This window comes from Cannabis sativa, chromosome 6, assembly GCF_029168945.1.
Source record: "Cannabis sativa cultivar Pink pepper isolate KNU-18-1 chromosome 6, ASM2916894v1, whole genome shotgun sequence".
In the NCBI taxonomy this organism is placed as follows: domain Eukaryota; kingdom Viridiplantae; phylum Streptophyta; class Magnoliopsida; order Rosales; family Cannabaceae; genus Cannabis; species Cannabis sativa.
Window position 1 is genome coordinate 67,853,254 of NC_083606.1, and position 21,251 is coordinate 67,874,504.

The 21,251-nt window shown below is 30.5% G+C and overlaps 3 protein-coding genes and 1 pseudogene across 3 annotated transcripts; 3 read left to right on the plus strand and 1 right to left on the minus strand.

The window, feature by feature from the left end:
* Nucleotides 1-3,450: 3,450 nt before the first annotated feature.
* Nucleotides 3,451-5,505, plus strand: LOC115725161 (pentatricopeptide repeat-containing protein At1g07740, mitochondrial). Its single transcript, XM_030654593.2, has one exon. It carries the CDS (start codon nucleotides 3,811-3,813, stop codon nucleotides 5,185-5,187), a length of 1,377 nt encoding a protein of 458 aa, XP_030510453.2. The 5' UTR covers nucleotides 3,451-3,810; the 3' UTR covers nucleotides 5,188-5,505.
* A 1,406-nt stretch (nucleotides 5,506-6,911) lies between these two features.
* LOC115725167 (auxin-responsive protein SAUR21) lies at nucleotides 6,912-7,426 on the plus strand. Its single transcript, XM_061117483.1, has one exon. It carries the CDS (start codon nucleotides 6,912-6,914, stop codon nucleotides 7,179-7,181), a length of 270 nt encoding a protein of 89 aa, XP_060973466.1. The 3' UTR covers nucleotides 7,182-7,426.
* Nucleotides 7,427-11,491: 4,065 nt separating this feature from the next.
* LOC115695456 (uncharacterized) lies at nucleotides 11,492-12,464 on the plus strand (annotated as a pseudogene).
* Nucleotides 12,465-12,689: 225 nt separating this feature from the next.
* On the minus strand, nucleotides 12,690-15,357 carry LOC115725162 (thioredoxin-like fold domain-containing protein MRL7L, chloroplastic). The gene is made up of 5 exons (XM_030654594.2): nucleotides 15,219-15,357; nucleotides 13,908-14,601; nucleotides 13,402-13,483; nucleotides 13,202-13,313; nucleotides 12,690-13,109 (listed from the first exon to the last, which is right to left on the minus strand). Exons 1-5 carry the CDS (start codon nucleotides 15,247-15,249, stop codon nucleotides 12,961-12,963), a joined length of 1,068 nt encoding a protein of 355 aa, XP_030510454.2. The 5' UTR covers nucleotides 15,250-15,357; the 3' UTR covers nucleotides 12,690-12,960.
* Nucleotides 15,358-21,251: the final 5,894 nt, after the last annotated feature.

Consider the following 21,251-nt stretch of genomic DNA (forward strand, 5'->3'; position numbering starts at 1 on the left):
CAGGTTGCTTTCTCTAGCGAGCCGCACCACTTTGGTTAAATCTGTTGCCTCTTCTATCCCCATCTACACCATGTCCACTTGCAGAATCCCCCTTGGGACTTGCAGAGAGTTAGATAGCCTAATCAGAAAGTTCTGGTGGACAGGGGGAAATGACAAGCAACGGTATATGGCTTTGACTAGTTGGGATAAACTTTGCCACCCTCTAGTTAATGGTGGGTTGGGTTTCAGGAGACTAGAAGACATCAACAAGGCTCTTTTGGCAAAATTGGCTTGGAAATTCGCTTCGGGGCGTGACACACCCTGGATCAAGTGTTTCAACGCTAAATACTGCCGGCGAAATTCCTTCTGGGACACTGAGTCCAAAGGGAATGACTCTAGCGTCTGGAAAGGGATCCTCCTTTCTAGAAGCATCTTGCGTTTAGGTAGCTTAACTCTCGTTGGTAGAGGCGTCTCAATCGACATATGGAAGCAACCTTGGATCCCTTGGTTGGATTATGATGAGTTCTTGACTCTCATGAGAAATTTTCGATCTCGATTTCCTTTGTTAAAGATAGTGGGCGACTTATCCAATTCGGATGGGGGGTGGAATCGTTCTCTTGTCTCCAAAGTGTTTGGTTCCGATATGGGCAACAAAATTTGCAACATCACAAGACTACCTACGAATGGGCCTGATACTCTTGTCTGGAAACCCACTAAAGACGGCAGCTTCTCTGTGAAAGAAGCTTACAGAGCACTCAATCCGAACCAAGGTAATGACTACAACCCGAAATTTTGGAATTTAATTTGGAACAAAGACATCCACACTCGCCATTCTATCATGATCTGGAGGGCTCTAACAGGGTGTCTCCCAACCAAAGACAAATTGCCTTTTGTTATTGATAAAATGTGCCCTTTGTGTGATTCGGCTCTTGAAGAGTCTACTCATTTATTTTGGGACTGTCCTTTTACTAGTGCCTTGTGGTTTGGAGGCCCTTTCCCTATGAACCTTGCCAACTTCATAGACTCTTCTCTGGCTGATAGAGTGGCTGCGGCTGCTCTTGTTATCCCCGCAGAGCTCTTGGTCCAATTCTTTATCTTTCTGGGATGCCTTTTGGAGAGCGTTTGGAAATCAAGAAATGAAGCTATTTTCAAAGGTCAAGTTATCAAATTGAGATTACTAGAAAAATTTTGCTCTCTAGATTTGAGGAATCAATCCTTATGAGTAATCTAGATGAGTATCATGCCCCCGTAACTCACTCGGCTCCTCATAGAAACTCCTCAGCATGCCTAAATACTTCTCTCATCTGTATGGTGGACGCCTCCTGGAAAGAAGGGACTGCAGGCTTAGCGGTTGTTCTTCTTGATCGGTTGAATGACTCTTGGAAGTGGTATGCCAAAAGTATAAAATCTGCCTCAGCTGTGGAAGCAGAATTACAGGCCATCTCGTGGGCCATGAAGCTTGGTAAGGAGATGGGGCAAGACTCAGTGACTATACTGCCTGATGCTCAGCTGCTAGTGAACGCCTTAGATCACAGACGCTGCCCTCCGCTATGGGATATTCGTGCTTTGGCTCTCTCGGTTCTCAATGATTGTAATAGTTTTAGTTTTTGTCATTTCTGCTATATCCCTAGATTAAACAATGCTACTGTTGACTTTATTGCCAAGAAGGCTAGAACATATATTAGATGTTCAAATGGCCATTGTATTAGGGAGGGGTCCCCTGTTGTGATTCCCAATTTTCTCTTTCAATGAACTCTCTTGTGTTCTTCCAAAAAAAAAAAAATTAAAAAATGTTGTGACTAATTAAAAATCACTATTCCTATATTGTGACTAAATGTATTAGTCACAAAAATCACATTTTTTTGTGACTAAATATGTTTTTAATTATAATACTTGTTATGACTAAAACTAAATTTGTGACAACTTGTATCAAAATACTATGATTTAGTCACAAGTAATTTTTTTTTGTAAGTAAAAAAATTACATTTAGTCACAAAAAATTTATCTTGTAACTAAAAAGTTGTTACTAAATGTAAATTTTTTTTTATAGTGTATAGATATTTATTGTCACAGATATTTATTGTTACCTTTTCATGAGAAAATTCTCTCAAGACTCATGTTTGACATTCGCATTATGAAAAGTTAACAGTCTTTTTCAGAAATTGAGTTTGAATCATGTAAATTTTTATTGATTCAATTATTTTTTAGATTTATCCTATTTCTTTTTAATGTTTCTTTGATTATGTTCTTGAGACTTGAGAGTGTTACATTGAACACTATAGGCCCCTTTAAGCAGGGTAAATCAATTCTTGTCCTATTTTGGAAGCACCACCTATTTTTATAACACTATTCTAGAACCAACATTTCTAATTTCAAATGTCTAAGAATTTGTTTGCCCCAATTTGTTAAGGTTGAGACTCACATGCAATAACAATTATAACCACACTGAAATCCAATATCAAATATGTGGAAAATGGTTATTACTAAAATCCAAATGGCAATAAGAAACCTGATCAACAACTAATTGGAAATTTGCTTTAGTTGTCTCTAGATGTCTCAAACATGTTTCTTTCATACTCACTAATTAGCCAAAGAGGCTTATCTTCAAGAAGAATTTTCAGTTTTATTATTTTACTTAATGGTGGTTAGCTCTTGCCTCAAGCCATTCATATTTATTAGAAGTGGTAGGACATTATGTTATCTTTATATAGATAGAGTTAGACCATTTACATGTGAAATATTATTCTTGATACTAAGATAGACACACAAAACCATGTGAACTCTCTCAACTCAAGCTAGTGTGTCCCTCTTTTTCAACAAATCACAATGATTATCTCAAATAACCTTTCAATTATAACTATATATATATATATATATCAAAACAATCAAAGCTGAGAAGAGAAGCTAAAGAAGGGGTTTGGTGTTCCTATTTCCTACTGTTGGAACAGTCTTCATTCCAAAATTTTACCAAAACTACTCTGTTTGAAATTGAAAAGTGTGTCATTACTAATTATAATGTTGTTTGGTTGCTAAGTCTCAATGAGAAAAGACTATTTATGAAGCTTGATTTTCAGACATCCTTAATTCAAGGTGAACAACTGTCCAACACACTCAAGAAAAGAGGTCAGACTGTAATTTATTCTCATCATGTTGGAGTCAAACTGGATACTTATGGAGGCAGTTTCTTTCTCTGAATATATTTATATAATCACAGTTTTATATGCCACACAAAATTATGAGCTAATAAGGTTAGATGAGAATACTACCTAGTTCATGTAATTCATGTCAAGTCAACCAAAGTGTTGATTTTCGAGTACTTGAAATCTGATTTATATTCTAATTAGTATGTCAAAAAAATACTTTACTAATATCATGATGATTAATTTCCTTAAATTTTGATTAAGAATTTTATTATTATATTATTTTATACATTTGGGTTTTCCCTTTCTAATAAATAGCTTCAATAATATTTATATGAAAATTATTTTAAGAAAATGTTAAAATATTTATTTCATATGTTTATAATCTGCTCAATTCTAAACTTATAGTAACCCCCAAAGAAAAACCTCAAGAATTTTCATAGTCCTAATAATTAATACTTATTGAATAAATAGTGTAAATTTATTCATTATAAAAAAAATAAAAATAAAAATAAAAAAAGTGTTTTTTTAAGAGAATTTTTTTGCAGACAATTGACTCACTGTTTGAGACGACATGAAATCGTGTATTGATTTTTAATGCCTAATCTGTTTTTCATTTTCTGATTCTAACTTCTCCCAATCAGAACATATATATATATATATAATTACAACTTCTTGGTGTAAAAGGAGGATGAAGCTAATACAATCGAACCTGGTTCGTCGTCTTTATAGTTTAATACATTCTCAATCATACCGTACGATTCGTTTCGACGGAGCTAAGCCGCGGCCCCAACCAGAAAGACGTCGGCCATCTTCGTCTAAGATTCGCAATCCCACGCCTTTTGTGTCCGATGTTAAACAAGTAAACGACCCAGATGAAGCTTTGTCTCTGTTCCATGAGTACACCCAAATGGGTTTCAAACACGAGTACTCTTCCTACTCTGCTCTAATTTATAAGCTGGCTCGTTTTGGGAACTTCGAAATTGTTGAGACCATTCTCAATCAAGTTCGAGAAAGGAACGTTCGGTGCGAAGAGAAACTTTTCATTGCTTTGATTCAGCATTATGCTAAGGCCAATTTGATGGAGAAAGCAATTGAGATTTTTGACAAGATTCCATCTTTCAATTGTGAACGGACGCGTCAGTCCTTCAATGCTCTCCTTAATGTTCTTGTCGATGGTGGTCGGTTTTCTGATGCAAGAGCGGTTTTTGATCGTTCCTCTAAGATGGGTTTTCGTCCAAATTCGATTTCTTTCAATATAATGATCAAGGGTTGGCTTGAGGAAGGTGAATGGGAAGAAGCGTGTAAGGTGTTCGATGAAATGCTTGAGAGAAAAGTTGAGCCTAGTGTTGTGACTTATAATAGTTTGATTGGCTATTTGAGTAAAAAAGGTGAGTTGGATAGATCTTTGGGCTTGCTTGAGGAGATGATCAAGAAAGGAAAACATCCTAATGTTGTGACATATGCAATGATAATGGAAGGTTTGTGTTTGTTGGGAAAGTATTCGGAAGCAAAGAAGATGATGTTTGATATGGATTATCGAGGGTGTAAACCAAAGCTTGTGAACTTTGGTATTTTGATGACTGATCTTGGAAAAAGAGGTAAGATTGAGGAGGCAAGAGCTTTAGTTAGTGAGATGAAGAAAAGGAAGTTTAAACCTGATGTTGTGAGCTATAATATATTGATAAATTATCTGTGCAAGGAAGGTAAGGCAATGGAGGCATATAAAATTTTGATGGAAATGCAAGTTGAAGGTTGTGAACCAAATGCAGCTACATACAGGATGATGGTTGATGGGTTTTGCAGGGTGGGCGATTTCGAAGGTGGTTTGAAGGTTTTGAATGCAATGCTGAGAACTAGACACTGTCCTCGTTTGGAATCGTTTAGATGTTTAGTGATAGGTTTAGTGAAGTGTGGTAAGCTTGAAGATGCTTGTTTTGTTCTTCGGGAGATGAGAAAGAAAGATATGGAATTCGATTGTGAAGGATGGGAAGCTGTGGTTGTAGAATTGTGTGGTGGTGATGTGGTTTCATGTAGCATGGTAACTGAACTAATTTCTGCAGCCTAGCAGTGTGACATGAATAGAATTTTAGTTTCACTAAAATTACTAACTATGTTTGCAAGAAAAACTCATATTGCTATCCTTTGGCCTAGATGAGTGTTACAAAGATGGATGGAACTTTTGATTAGTGATGTGAAAGGGAAAAGTGATAACAAAATTGCAGTCCTTTGGAGATGAAATAAGTGTTTTCTTTTTTCTACTAATTGTGGCCATTGCAAATTGCAAAGCCAGTAAGTGTTGAAATTTTTAACTTCACAATACTTGTGTTGATACAGGATTATTGCATACAAAATAATCAGAGAATGAACTCTTTTTCATTGGATACACAATTGAAACCAAGTATGCCTCTGGTTTATGACTGGGAGGGAGGCATTGATGAAAAAAAAAAAAATTATGGTATCACACACACATACACACGTGTATTAGTAGTTAAATAACTTTTGTGAATAGATTTACTTTATTTTTTTCCACTTTAAAGACTAAATGACATTTTTTTCTTGCTTGGCAAACCCCATGTATACTTGTTTCATTTTTCTGAAAGAAAATAGTAAAGTATCATTATTCTATGGTGATCATGTATTAGAGTAATAACTATGACTATGAGCTAGGAGCTTGTGTGCTTTGATACCACATTACATTATTCTAATCTCCTAAAAGCCAGCTTTTTGAGGGAGTCAGCCACTAATTTCACTAACAGATACAAATTTTACTTCTTTGATACACTTGGAAGAATAACTTTGACAAATTGCTGAGTCTAGTCTTGTAACATTTCTAGAAGAAAATTCTTTTAGTATTATACAAGTAATTTATCCTTAAGACTCAACTAGAGAGAAGCAAAAGCTTTTCAAAATGGATAAATGTATTGACTCCTATGTTTCTCTCATTTTAACATGAACTGCCTTACCAAGCTTGAGAATCTGAGTTACCTATTACAGTTTTCAGACATATAAAGTAATTAAAGAAATAGCTCCAAATGGACTGAATTCATTTGGGACCACTCATAATATTAGTAGGACACACTTCACGTGCTCATCAGAAGGGTCTGTCCTAGAAATAGTCTAGTGCACTACTACAAACATATGGTGTAACAATATGCACAGAACATGTCATTTAGCTCTATTTTTCATTTGCCTTAACTTTCTTTGTGATGACATTTTCAATGCTTTGCTGGCTTTTATGTTTTTGAGTTTTCATGTTCTTCTTTTATATAGTTGTGTTCAATACTTGTCCAAATTCATCAAAGAGTGTGATTATGTTAGTTACTCAATAATTGTATCAGTAGTAGTAGTAGTAGTAGTAGTAGTAGTAGTAAATTCAAATAATCAATATATCATTAAATATCTAATTATTTCAGCCACTTAAAATGAACCAGAGACTTCTATTATAAACTTACTTTTATAATGCGTTTGGATCCATGTAGATTTTGAAGACATGGACAACACATACAAAGTCTCAATTAATACCAAGTTATTACCAAAACTTGTAAGACAATACCATGTGATGCATACAAGTTTATGCTTCTTCTATTCATTTTAAGCCACCAAATTTCCTCTGTATTACCCACTTGTTCCATATTTTGGTGTATTTCACTTCTCACCCCCCTTTACATTCTCTTTCTATAAATACACAAACATACAATCATCCAAACCAAAAAAAAACCTCACTTTTCTCTTCTTTCTCTTAAATCACTAGTGAACTTTCAACCACTTCCTCACTCTACATATACTCAAATGGCTATTAAATTAGGTTCCATTATGCAAACCAAGAAAAACAACAACAAATCAACTAATATCCCAAAAGGGTATATGGCAGTGTATGTTGGAGAAGAGCAAAAGAAGAGGTTTTTGGTACCTGTATCATTTCTAAAAGAGCCTGCATTTCAAGAACTGTTGGCTATGGCAGAAGAGGAGTTTGGATACAACCACCCAATGGGTGGTCTCACCATTCCTTGCCCAGAAAAGATCTTCATCAACCTTACTTCTCAGCTAAATTGGTCTTAGTTTCCATGTCAGCACCATTGAAAAGTCAAACCCAGCTGAGAAAGAAGTACATGCAAACAGCTTCTGAAAAAACCTTTAAGAACAAGATGACCATGCACACTCATTTTTTTGGTTCTCTGAGGCCCCTAACGGCTATATCAATATATCTGTATCTCAGGATGAAAAGTTTTCTTCAACTTTGTTGATGTTTCATTTTTTTTTTTAACTATCTTTCTGAGGATATGAAAGAGAAGAAGCCCTTTTGATGTTTTTTTCTCTCTTGAAGTGTAGATGAGATTTGTAATGGCAATGGCTGCCATTGCAGTGCCTATGAAGCTTGAAAGCTTGTGGTTATTTTTTTATTTGCCAAAGTTTTGTAACTCTTCAATAAAATAATTGAAGTCCAAGCTTTTCTTACCAATGTAAAATCTAAGTACGTTTCAATAGTAATGCTTTGCATTTCATGCGAAAGTAACAATCTTGAATTGTCTATTTTGGTTTTTTTTTTTAGCACCAAAAAAAAAATTTAAAGCATGTTTGATATTGTTTTCTGTTTTTATGTTTTCAAAAAATTACTTTTATAAATGAGAACAAAAAAATAATTTTTGAAGTTTTTAAAATACAAATCACGTTTGGTTTTAAAACAGAAAATAATATTTTGTTGTTTTCAAAATTCTTGTTTTTTGAGACTTTATTTTCTGAAAACTGTTTTAAAAAAAAAAATAGCTAAATAAGCCTAATTGTTTTCACAAAATAATTTTCTGTTTTTTAAACAAAAAAACAGTTATTTAATTATGATGTCAAGTATACACTTAATTTTCTTACTTAAATTCTAACATATAAAAATAATTTAGTTTAGTATCAAAATAAAAAAGGCCTTGGAACATATTTTTTTTGGTTAAAGTGAACTATATTTTAACTGTATATTACTTATTTGGAGATGCTCTTATTGCCTGACTAAAAACTTTCAAGTGTCACTAAAAAAATTCTTTTTTAATGAGTAATTTGTAGTATAAATACTTAAGTTTAATTTTTAACGGTAATAATATAATTTAAAATTCCTGCAGATATTTGGTCATTGCATGTTAAGTAAAATTGCCACGCGACAATCTCTAATTGGTTCAGATCATTAAATTTTTATTTTTTTAAAAAAAAATAATTTAAATATAACAATAAAAAATAACACGTAAATTATAACTTGACATTTAACGATCAAGACTTACAGAATTCTAAAAATATAACATAGATATTATTACGGTCAAAAATTAAATTTAATTATTTTTTTGTAACCGAAAATTAAACTTAAATATTTATACCGCAAATTACTCTTTTTCTAATTTAAATATGTCATAATAGTTGTTACCCTCTAAATTAAGAACATTAAAGAACAATGTAGCATATCTTGTAATGGAAATGGTATATAAACTTCATTTGCTACTATTTTTTTAAAACCAAAGATTTAGCTGTAGAACATTTCTGAAAAGAAAGTAGGCATCCTGGTCAGATCACAGTTGGCCCATATGACCCTATATATTAGATACAAATAAAGTCTGTCCCCTGCTTAGAAATTAGAATGGCCAGCCACATAATATTATTGTTGACCATTTATCTAACAGAAGAGAAAAACCATTGTCAATTTTTACAAAATTAGGTAGTATTTGGCATTAATATATTATAAGCTTCAATAAATCACAAACTACATTGGGGTGAGTTTCATCAGAATAGACAGTCCCATATGATGTTTTAGGTGCTGATGTTTCCCTCCACATAATGACATAAATAATATCACTGTACAAAATAATAATAATAATAATAATAATAATAATAATGTATGTGCACAGAAACTACACCAAATCAATATATACATTTATGGCAAGTTTTTTAACTAGTTTAAAGTAACTTGACAGGAATTGTAATGATAATCAAAATGCTCATTACCTTGTTTGCTTTAACTTTTTAAGTTATGTAATCTATTATGGTTAAGAAAAAAAAAAACAAACAATGCAATGATCATTATAATTACACCCCATTACAAAACTAATATAATATTATCATAAAAATATAACAAAAGAAACTCACAAGTCCATTCTATCTTTCATTTAAACTAGGTGAATGTACGTGCCGGGCCACGTATTGATAGTTTTATTTAAGATTTTAGTCTTTTTAAGATTTTGAATATATTTTATTTTTAAAGATTTCAAATTTTTTGTTTGAAAAAATTAAATATTTATATTTGAAATATTATTTAATAATGTATTAAAAATAATATTAGTGTAATTATAAAATTGTAAATAAATTTATTATTGGAGTAGTAGATTATTCTATTTAGTTCTTTTTTTAACATAACATTATAATGTAAGTTTATATTTATAAATATTCTGTAAAGTGTTAATATTATATGAACATCTGCATTTATAAAGCTATAAAGTAGGTCAATGACAGAAGTGGTATATCTGCAATCACACAAAGATAGAAGTGGTATTTCTGCTAAACCATGACACTTGAATCATCGGGGCGAATTAACACCAACCAATAAGAAAGAAAAAAAAAAACAGAGAACGGTTTCAAAGTGGAGTATTGTGTTTAATATATGAGTTTGCACGATCATATTTAGAACAATTACAAATAATGAGAAAGTAGATACAGAATTAAATCTAATCAAATTTAAATTTAAATAGTATATGATTTAGATATTTTTAATTAATCTATTTAATATTTAATAATTATTTAGTCAAAAAAAAATATCTACAAACATCATAGTGAAAAAAATAAATTAACAATAAAAAAAATAGTTATCCTTATATAATAGAAAAATAGAAAAATTAAATTTTATCATCAATTAAAATTAATAATTATACGTGTATAATCAATAGGTTAAAAAAAAGAGTATTGACCTATATTATAGATAGATATATAGATTATGGAGTGTAAACACTTGACTACATTTGATGACTCTCTATTGCCAAAAATTTCTTTACATTAGAATAGAAAAAAAATTAATAAAGCAATTAAAAAGAATAACATCACATTATGCATAGGAATCAAAAAAAAATAAAGATTTTTTTAAAAAAATAAATAAAAAAAAATTATTAATATTCTCCCAAGATAGGTTTGTTAGAGAGATATATGGTTAAGATGATTTTTTTAATTTAAAAAGAGATTATTAATATTTAAAAGATTGTTTAATTTTTTGGGTTTAATTATTGGGTTTATTTGTTAACGGGAGATAAAACCTAATCGTTAAATTTAACAGAATATTCTTTTTTATTTTTAAGTATATTCTGTTAAACCAAGAAATGTCGTTAGATAGACAATAACATCACATTATGCATAGGAATCAAAAAAAATAAAGATGTTTTTAAAAAATAAATAAAAAAAATTATTAATATTCTCCCAAGATAGGTTTGTTAGAGAAATATATGGTTAAGATGATTTTTTTAATTTAAAAAGAGATTATTAATATTTAAAAGATTGTTTAATTTTTTGGGTTTAATTATTAGGTTTATTTGTTAACGGGAGATCAAATCTAATCGTTAAATTTAACAGAATATTCTTTTTTATTTTTAAGTATATTCTGTTAAACCAAGAAATGGCATTAGATAGACACTTTTAATATATAAAGATATTTTATAATTTTATAATTATAAAAATAAAAGTAAAAGAGATATTTTAGTCAATATACATTGTATTCCGTTACATTACCACACCAAATTAAACACAATAATGTTGACCACAATACTCATTCCAACACCAAACCAAATATTATAATCAATTCTAATTACGATTCTTATTTCCATTGCCATTATTATTACCGTTGCGCCAAAACAAACATCACCTAAGTGTGTGCGATGTTTTAGGATAGTTTTTATGTAAATATATCATTACCAAACAAAATATTCCGATACAACTTAATATATTTATTTATTTTTGTTAATAACAGCTTAACATATTTATATATTGTATACTATGCTCATATTTTCCATTTTCATCTCTTATCTCTCTCTATATAAATATTATACATGTAATTAGTTACATTAATGTGTCCAAGACAATAGTCAAATTAACTAATGATTAAAAGATATCTTTTAAAACAAGACAAATGAGTAAGAAATTTGATGCTGAATCCCAATATAAGACCAAAATTGTCGATGTTATCAAATAAAGTTAAAACATGAAAGTAAAACATGCATAGGCCAGCCTCTGCCAAGCTACACAATATGCATATTATATATTATTATGTTATGATTGCCAACTTTACTGACTGAAAATTAAATCACATTGAAGCAATTGAAAGACAAAGGAACTGATAACATCGAGGAAAATATCTGCTAAACAAGTTGTCATGTAAGCAAATATAGAATATAAATATTATATTTTATATATGTATAAAAGATGAAATTACCATTGTGAATTAAGAAGTGATGAGCATGGAGGGACACAGGTTGATGGGGTTGTGTCTGATTGTGTTGATGGTGGTGCTAAGCAGTGGTGCCTTGACAGAAGCTTTGAAGAGTGAAAAACTATGCAGCCAATGCTCCAAATGTGAATCAAGTAAATGCCCTCCAAGTGAAGCCTACCCCCACATGACAGCTTTTGATGATTCTCTTATTGTTGCTGCTTTACAATCAGATTATGTAGCTTTAAATGATAGAGGAGTTTACTCAGTACCTAACATCAAAGGTGGTCAATCTACAAAATACAATGTCTATTTTGGTTGGGGTTCAACTTCTGGATCAGCTTCAGGCTACCACAGGTAAAGATATTGAATCGCTATTAATCTCGGTAAAATAACAAAGTACTTAACTAAGCCTAGGCCGTTTCATTCCATTGTAGGTTTAACAATTACATGGACAAGTGCTCTGATGAGGATACTTATCTGACAGTGGACAAGCATGGCAAAGTGAGCATGCGTAAGTTGAGCTCGTTGCATAGCTTAGCTGAGGCCGATTGGAAATCAATTAATCCCCCAAAGAAATTAGACCACCGAGAATTACGATTCTGGGTATCCAACGCTACAGGAAAATGCCTAACTGTTTTTGGAGGCAAAACAAAGAAAAGAACTGTAGGTGTAGCTGACTGCAAGTTTGATGGCTCGAATCTTGGACAGCTTTTCGCCTTTCGCTTTCATTACCATAATGCCTTTTGTTGTTGCGGAGTTCACAACATCTAAGTTCACCCCCACAATATATATATTACATTTGTTGTGACATGCATTCTAAACTATTATGCCAAGCAAACTCCTCAACTTCCAAAGTTGAGACATATATGAGCTTACAATATACCTTTTCATGTTCTGATATAAAGAAAAATTCCACTGAGGTCCAGACAATATAATGAACGGAATAAATAGTTGTTTACCTCATTACACTTGCATCAAATCAACATGAAAACTCTCCAGATTTTGATCATTTAAAATGTTAAATGTAATTAAAAATGAAACATAGACTTGAGCATAAGTTAACTGGCATGCTTTACCTTACTGATTCATATATGAATCTCCCCATCATGTTTTTGGTGATGCTGTTAAAATTAAGAACAAAGTGCTAAAGAAGCTACATAAAACTTTTTGGTTTACTCTGTATAGTAAGTATACTTGCAAACTATGTAACTGGACAACAAAAATTTCCTACGAGTTCATTCGTTTATTGGAACAGATAGAAAACTACAATATACGAAAGCAACTTTCCTACAAAAATGGATTTTCTGTATAAAGGGATATATAGGTGAAGAAACAACATATCACTGTGAGATCATACATAACCTAGGAAACTTCTAATGAACCAATGGCTAATGACAATTATCAGTTACCATCAGTCATAAGTTGGGCAGTAATTGAAACTGAAGGAATTGCTTCCTCACTAGCTACCACAGTCTTCAAACAAGGAGGCTTTGCTGCTCCATAATAATAGTATGCCATTATCTTTGAAAGCTCGTCTGCAGTTCGCATTTCTGGAAAAACAGCCAAAGAATATTTGAGAATCATACAATAAAAAGAACAGAATCAAAACTGAGATAGTAATACTAGCATCAACTAAAATAACCTCTTTCACGATACAAGATCTTTCCAGCCTTGGTAAAAATCATCTCAGGGAAGACAGACACTTGAAGTGCAGAAACCAAATCAGTCTCGATAACAGCATCAACAGCGACACACTATTCAATATGACAATAATAGTCATTAGTATGACTAGTATAGCAGATGTGGATAAATACCCTAATGATAAATACTAGATTTTCTCACTCTTGGTGAAGGTAGTCGACAGTTCCAGATGATGTGCACAGCCTTCTCTATTTCATCTCGAATTTTTTCATTTTCCTTTGGCCTAGGAAGTGTCAAAAATATTCATTATTCCGAGACAAATATGGTCAATACGCATTTGATGAAAACCCAATAAAGATCAAATTTGTAAGAAGATCGAAACAAGATCATAGATATAAGTGAGAAATAATTGTTTCCAATGAGTAAAAATTGCTTATATCAAGTGTATGCATGCAGAAGCAGAATTATGTGTCAATTGTAAGCCAAAAATACTTGTGCTTGGAGATCACCCTCTTATCTTATAGAATAGTCTAATGCAGAAATATATTTGGGATTGACACTAAGTACTTTCATTAGGTTAGTTCCTCTATAGGTTGATGAAATTTACATAAAAATCAGCAGCAAAACAGGCAGTGCAGTAAATTTGAATCAATAAAGATATAATATTTAAAAGTAAAAAACAGAAAATTGAGAAAGAAGGAGCACACCTTCTATAGCGATTGTGTACAAGAATAATCAAAGGGCTGATGTCCTTGAAAACAGTCTCCTCCCAATCAGCTGTGGTTATGTCTTTGATGGGGCGTATATAGTTATCATCTTGCCATACAATTTCATTTTTGCTATCATCATCATCGTCATCGTCATCATCAACTTTTTTAGGATTATTCTTAATGGTTATTTTGTCAAAGAACTGGCCCAAGTTGAATCCCCAACCATCAGCATCTTCTGGCCAATCAGGATCATCCTCCTCCACAACAAGTGGGTATTTATCAACAAGCTCTTGTACCTTCTTCCTCCTCTCCTCAGGCATAACCTCTTCTTTAACCTCAAGGTTCCGCACCATCACTTCCCTAATCTTCCTCCTCCATTCTTCTCGTTCTTCGAGAGTCATTAAGTAAGGATCATTCTTATCAACAACAGGTTCATCCTCATCATCAGAGTCACTAGAATCTTCTTCTTCTTCTACTCCCCTTCGCGCTCCTCTGGAATAAGCAAATGTGTTTCCTGTCTTGGGGATATGTGATCTACTACCATTGAAACTAAATGATAGAGTTCTACATTCATTTCTTTGGATACAGTTGTATAGTGAATTCAGGCAAACAATTGAATTAGACACTGCAAACTTGTTCTTAAATTGTGGGAAAGAATATGGCAACCTTGTGGTACATTGTAGAGCCATTTCTGTAAATAAAAAACACAGAAAAAGAAATGACACATGAGCAAATAGAATCAATGCAACAAGGAGTTGGAATTGCCAACACTAATACATGTAAAGGTTTAAACTTTAGTTTGACCACTGTACTCCTGAAAACCCTAGCTCACCCACACCAATAAAAGAAATCAACAGTTGGGTTTTGGTGTCAAGCTCAGGCATTCAAAACCCATATAGCAAGTCTCAAATAAACCCATTAAAACACATGACTTGTCCAAACCATCAATATAAACTATAAAGAGTTAATAAATCATATACCTCTCTTGTCAAGTAGTTCTTAAGATATATCAGCTTATCATATTACACCCAATGTCCTTTCTTAGAGCAAAACCTTCATTCTGCTATTTCAGCTTTCTGTCAATCTTTGTAGTTTTATCTTAAACGAAAAGAAAATACCCCTTTTATATCTTCTTCTTCTCTGTTTTATGTAAGATAAATTTGGGCAAAGATTTGAGCAGTGTTAGAGTCAGTAGAGAGAGAGACAGTTTGCATGTAACCAAAGTTGACTACTTTTGAAGAAAACATTTGATTAACACGAAGTTAGAGCATAGATATTAGATGCGGAATCAAAAGTGTAAAACCAAACCTGAGCAAGCAGAGAACTCGGCTGGTCTCATCGGCAACCAAATTTTGTGTGCTACTCTCTATTTATCTTTTTCTTTTTTTCATTTAACAATTTCCGTATTATCTATTGTACTTTCTTGTTTTTCTTTTTTGGTTTTCTTTTAAAAAAAAAAAATGAGGGGGGCTTATTATTGTTTTTGCTTTGATGAAAAATTATGGCATGTTTTACTAATAAAGGAATCAATGCTAATGCTAAGGTAGTAATTCTCTCAATGCATCTCCCAGTTCCCACTATTTTTTTTAAGAAACATTATTAATATTTTTATTTTATTTTTTAATATTAAATATATAATAATAATTTTATTCTTTAAAATATGTGTTATAAAATAATTATCATATATTATAGTTTAATTATAAAGGATAATTTAATCAATTTAAGCATTCTGTTTATGTTTACTGATAAAATAAACAAGATGTTGATATTAAAAAGTAGTCAACATCTGCTCGTTAGATTTGTGAGAATGAATAAGTTATTAAGTAATTAATAAGAGTGACACACAAAATTTATAATAGTTTACCCATATGTCGTGATAATAATGGGGCTACGTCTACTTTGAATTTTATTTCTCACAAGATGGTGACTACAGCAAGTGTTTAAGTATCAAAAACTCCAAACTCTAGAGAGAGAAAGTCTAGAGAGAGAAGCTTTGACTTTGTGGGTATTTTCTGAATCTAAAAAATGAGCTAAGGGAGCTTTTCTTTTATAGGTGACAGAGGCCCACAAAAATAGGAATAAAATGCAAATAAACTATTTTCCATCGTTGATGATAATCTAACGGTAAAAATTAGCTTCTGGTAAAGAAATTTAATTCTTGGTGTCTGGCAGGTCTCGTTGACTATCAGCGCCCAAGTTAACATTGCAGCACCCAGGTTGACATCTGAAGTCAAACTGGACATGGTATAAATGTGAAAACATCCAAGGGGAGTCCTTTGAGATGCCTAAGTGATGCCGACTTGAATGGAATAAAGCTCGACGATCTCGAGTCCTATGTCACGATAACAAAACTCGATCATCAACTTATCCAATCCCCGAAACAAACCCTAATTAACAACCAGACAAATTCTAACTCCCACTGGTTCAAAGTTAGCTTAAACATCCTTAAAACACCCTAATCCAAGCTCTGAGAAACACCCCGAGCAAAACCGGTTTCGAACCAAAAAACTAGGGTTTCCCCTATAGGAAAATCGGTTGACCGGTTTCACAGCACCTGTAAAACCAGTTAACCAATTTCTCAGCTGCAGAAATGGGAAACTCAGGCTTTCGCATCAAAACCCAACCAAAACTCCATCAAACCTGCTCAAACTCTCCAAAATAGTTTAACAATATAAAAATAATAAATCCAAACATCTTAACTTAGAATTACAATCAAATCACAAAATCACCATGCTTGAACCAAAATTAGGTTCATAAACTTAATTTTCCAATTCAAACCTCACAACTCACAAAAAACATCACAAACACACTTGAACAACCTTCAATTTAACTTAGAAATACACTCTGAACATAACTTAGCACTACAGCCCCAAAACATATGAAAACACCACAAAACCTAACTCAAAACCTAGAAAATTAAAGAGAAGAAGAAGGTGATCTTACCTCCAAGCTTGAACAATCCTTAAACCTTATCAATCCTGCTAGAAATGGTTGAATTTGAAAGAAAACCCCATAGCTTCAGCTGGGTTCTAAGGCTTCGAAGGAGAAGAGGAGGGAGAGAGAAAATACTATGCAATGATCCTTATTTTTCTACATTATCCCATCTTATTTCCTAATATTATTTAACTTAATATAAACTTAATTTTAATGAAACCTCAGCCTAGAAATTCCATACAAAATAAAAATCCTAACCCCCACCAAAAAAGACCATTTTACCCTTCGTAAAACATTAAAGCCTAAAATTAATCCTAGGGGTATTTTAGTCGGGTATTTTAGTCATTTCTAATTCCCCGAATAAACTAGTATCTTAAATTCCTTAACTAGTCTGGTAAAAATCCATCGTATCACAACTCAAATTATCGTGATATTTCTGACCACTCCGTCGAGTTTTCCATGACCATCGAACTCGAAAATATTTTATCCTAAAAATAGTATCTACGATACCCCCATAGTCAATAAAATTTCCGTAATTAATAAATTACGCTTTATTTATTCATTTACTCATATTTTCCTAATTAACTCGTAATTAGTTTAAATAGGATTATAATCCTACTCTAATGGCCACTCAAATCACATATTTAATAAAATATGTCCAATTAAAATATCATTATATTTTCTAGTATATTACATTATTCTTCACTAAAGTCAAAAAAAGGAGAACAAATTCATTTGGCTTCTTCGAAAGCATTGACAATATAAACTTAGACACTTATCATTACTTATAACTTCAAGCAATTACATTAACCCATTCATGTACTTGTAATTCACTTCAAATTTCAAGTCATATTGCACTTTGTCAACCTCCAACTACGAGTACAAAAGTTCAACCAGTTGTGAGTAACTTATGTTCTTATCAATTTCCAATGTCAAATTTTTTGCTCCATTAAAAGTCAATCTTTATCCTCACGCTCACAAACACCATTATACATCAAGAACACGAACACAGTTGACCTTGTCATTCGAAAAAAAATACAATAATGAAAAACATAAATGCTAAAATAACTATTGAATATGTGTAATATCGAACGTATATCGAACACCATCAGGCTATAATCGTACTCAAAGAAGAATATTTTAAAATATTATCCTATCACAATCGAACAATCATTGACCTATATCGTACTTAATAGGCAGTGTTAAACATCAAGCTCTTCTCATCCCCCATTAAACAATATTGGGACATTATTCTTGACTCTTCACCCGAACATCATTAGGCTTCTATCGTCCCCAATCAAATGTTCATCTGGACATCACCCCTAATCTCTGAACTAAAAAACCATTGGGCCTCTATCGTACCCCTATCAAAAACCATCGAGCTTAATAGAAAAACTCAAAAACAAAAAAAAAAATGAAGAATTTTTGAAAAACAACGATTCACATAAAACATTTAGCAAAAAACACCAACAACCCACAGATTGAACATTTAAACAACATTCTTATAAAAGCATTTACCCATTGCTCAAAATAATGCTTCCCATGAAGCATTGTGCTTGGCTCTTGGTGCAGCAAAAATCATCCCACCTCCAATCCACCTCCGATCTAAGCTTGGAGCAGCTTAAATCTTCACTTTTTAGCAAGATGTTAGTGGGATTTGGTTAGGGAGAAAGATAGAAAATGAGTGAAAGAGTGAAGTGAGAAAAGAGAGAAAAGAAAAAGAGAAGAGAAAATGATGTTAACTTATGAGAGGGGTATTTTGAAAATAAAATTTAAAAATCAGCCTAGATTACATATCGTCTTCAACATGGGTTTAAGTTTTTATTTTTAGCCTAATGCATGCTTGTAAAATTAAATTTCTCTTATAAAATACATTATTTCAAAGATTATCAATTTAGTAACTACAAATAATCAACGAGTACCCGTAACCTTTTTTTTTTTTGTAAGAATTACAAAAACAAATTACCAATCTAGTTTTTTTTCTTCTTTCTTTTAAGAGAAGATTTACTGATCAAGTTACTCATGTAATTACTATTTTCTTTTCAAGCATTACTATTGGATACCAATGTTGCTTATCATCACCTTGCAATTGATTAACGATACTCCCTAAAGCTATTATATTAAAAGGATTATTTCACAAAAACATAAAAACAACAAAAAAAATTACAAAAATACGGTTTCACGGAATTTTAAATATTTTTACGATTTTTTTTTATTTTATTTACAGAAACTACGGTCTTTTTATGTTGTAATCTTGTTAATTTGTTGATTTTTTGTTATCTATATGTTATTTTTTGTTGTTATTTTGATGTTATTTTCATGTTACTTAATTTTATGTAGTTTCCTTGTTGATTTTACGTTGTTTTCGTGTTATCTTTTGGAAAACTGTAAAAATATAAAAAAATATTCTTTGAACGTAAAAATGTAATTATTTTACAAAAAATGGTACCTTATGTAATTATTTCTATATTAAATTATATGTGACCCAATACTTAGGTGACATTTGGTTTACCGTCATGGTAATAAATAGGTCCATTATGTTATTTACTTTTGGGCATTTTACAATTTTGTATACATTATTTTAATTAATTACAAAATATATGTGCAAAAAATTTTATTATCATTTTCTCATACATTTTTATATATAACTAAAAACTTTTTTTAATTTTTGTTATAATATATATATATGGTAATAATTATTGATTATTATATATATGGTAATATTGACTATGTTTATTTTTATGTTTACAATTATAAAAACATACCAATAATATAAAATATTTTATATATTTGTTTATTTTATTTTCTATTAATTAAACATACTAATTTAATAAAAAAAAAATAATAATATTCACATAGGTTTATTATATCACTCTATGTGTGTTATGTTTATTTTCTAGAATTTTTTTAAAAAATAAATAATATATATATAAATATTGTTTATCTTTATCTTTTTCTTTGTTTATTGTGTCATGTTTATTTTTTCTAATTAAATAATTTTTGGAGTTTATAAAGTTATGTTTGTTTATTTATTTTTTGATGTAAGAATTATATTTCAATAGAAAATTAGTTCACTAACTCATTGAAAAATAATCAATATATAGAAACAATAGAAAAAAAAAATATACTTATTTTAGTATAGTATAAATTAGCTATGTCTATTTTTATGTTTACAATTATAATAAACATATTAATAATATAAAATACTTTGTATATATATGTTTATTTTATTTTCTATCTATTAAATATACTAATTTAATAAACAAAATAATAATATTTACATATGCTTATTATATCACTCTATGTGTCATGTTTATTTTTAGTAATTTTAAGTATTGATTTATATTTATATATATTAGTGTTTATAATTTTGATATTGTATTTTATTAAAAAAATTCTTATTAAATTATAATACTTCATACTAAAATAGATAATAAACATTAATCTTTTAATAAAAAAAATATGTAATTTGTTTATTTTTATAAAACTGTTTAATTAATTTTACGAAATTGTTTATTTTGAGTTTTAATAAACATATTTTATTATTTAATGATTAAAATGTATGGTTCCATGTAATAAGTTTTTAAAATAATTTTTTTTTGCACATTTTTTGTAATTATGTTATTTTTGTTGTACATTTATGAAAAGGGGAGTTATATTTGCACCCCATAAAATTATAAATACACCCCATTATTAAAAAAAAATAAACTTAAATAATTTTTAAAAATTACTCTTAATATTTTTTCTAAATTTTTTTCTCACATTATTTTATGTTAATTTCAATACTTATTTTGATTTTAATTTTATAATTTTTTCTAACTCATGTATATTTTTTTTTTATTTTTTTCTAAGAAAATTTCATATAATTTTTTATTTTTAATTTTTTTGTCATAATTTTTAAAATGTAATTTAATTTTGTTTGATAGGTATATATTTTAAGAATATAAATTGAAAGAAAAAAGTTAAAAATACTTAGTAAAATTAAAAATATAAATTTTATATTAAATAAAAATTATTAAAATGGGGTGTACTTAGAAATTTTTGGGGGTGTAAATAAAATTTCCCTTATGAAAAAAGCCCTTTGCTTTTCCTTTTAAACTTGAGGAAATTACACTCTATACCCTTTTTATATTGTCCTCTTTTATTTTTACCCTCTTTTTTAAAGTCTATCATTTTTACCCATTTTTTTAAACATTGTACTAATTTTACCCCTGTCACTTCAAGATACTCTCCATGTGACTCTCTTATGTCAGAGTATTTTGGGTACAATACATATAAAAAGAGGTATGTTTCAAATAAATAGAAAATTAAAGGTAAATTTGATTAATTGATTAATAAAAGGGGTATTTTTCAACTTACCCCTTTAAACTTTTGTAATCCATTACAATGTAATAGTTATTACATTGA

Bases quoted from the DNA above. Each gene is read 5' to 3' on its own strand.
- LOC115725167 (XM_061117483.1), top strand. From the start codon at position 6,912: ATGGCTATTAAATTAGGTTCCATTATGCAAACCAAGAAAAACAACAAC.
- LOC115725161 (XM_030654593.2), top strand. From the start codon at position 3,811: ATGAAGCTAATACAATCGAACCTGGTTCGTCGTCTTTATAGTTTAATA.
- LOC115725162 (XM_030654594.2), bottom strand. From the start codon at position 15,249: ATGAGACCAGCCGAGTTCTCTGCTTGCTCAG. The intron at 14,602-15,218 runs GTTTGGTTTTAC...TTTTATTTACAG, and splicing joins CGAGTTCTCTGCTTGCTCAG to AAATGGCTCTACAATGTACC. The intron at 13,110-13,201 runs GTTATTTTAGTT...CTGTTTTTCCAG, and splicing joins GATCTTGTATCGTGAAAGAG to AAATGCGAACTGCAGACGAG.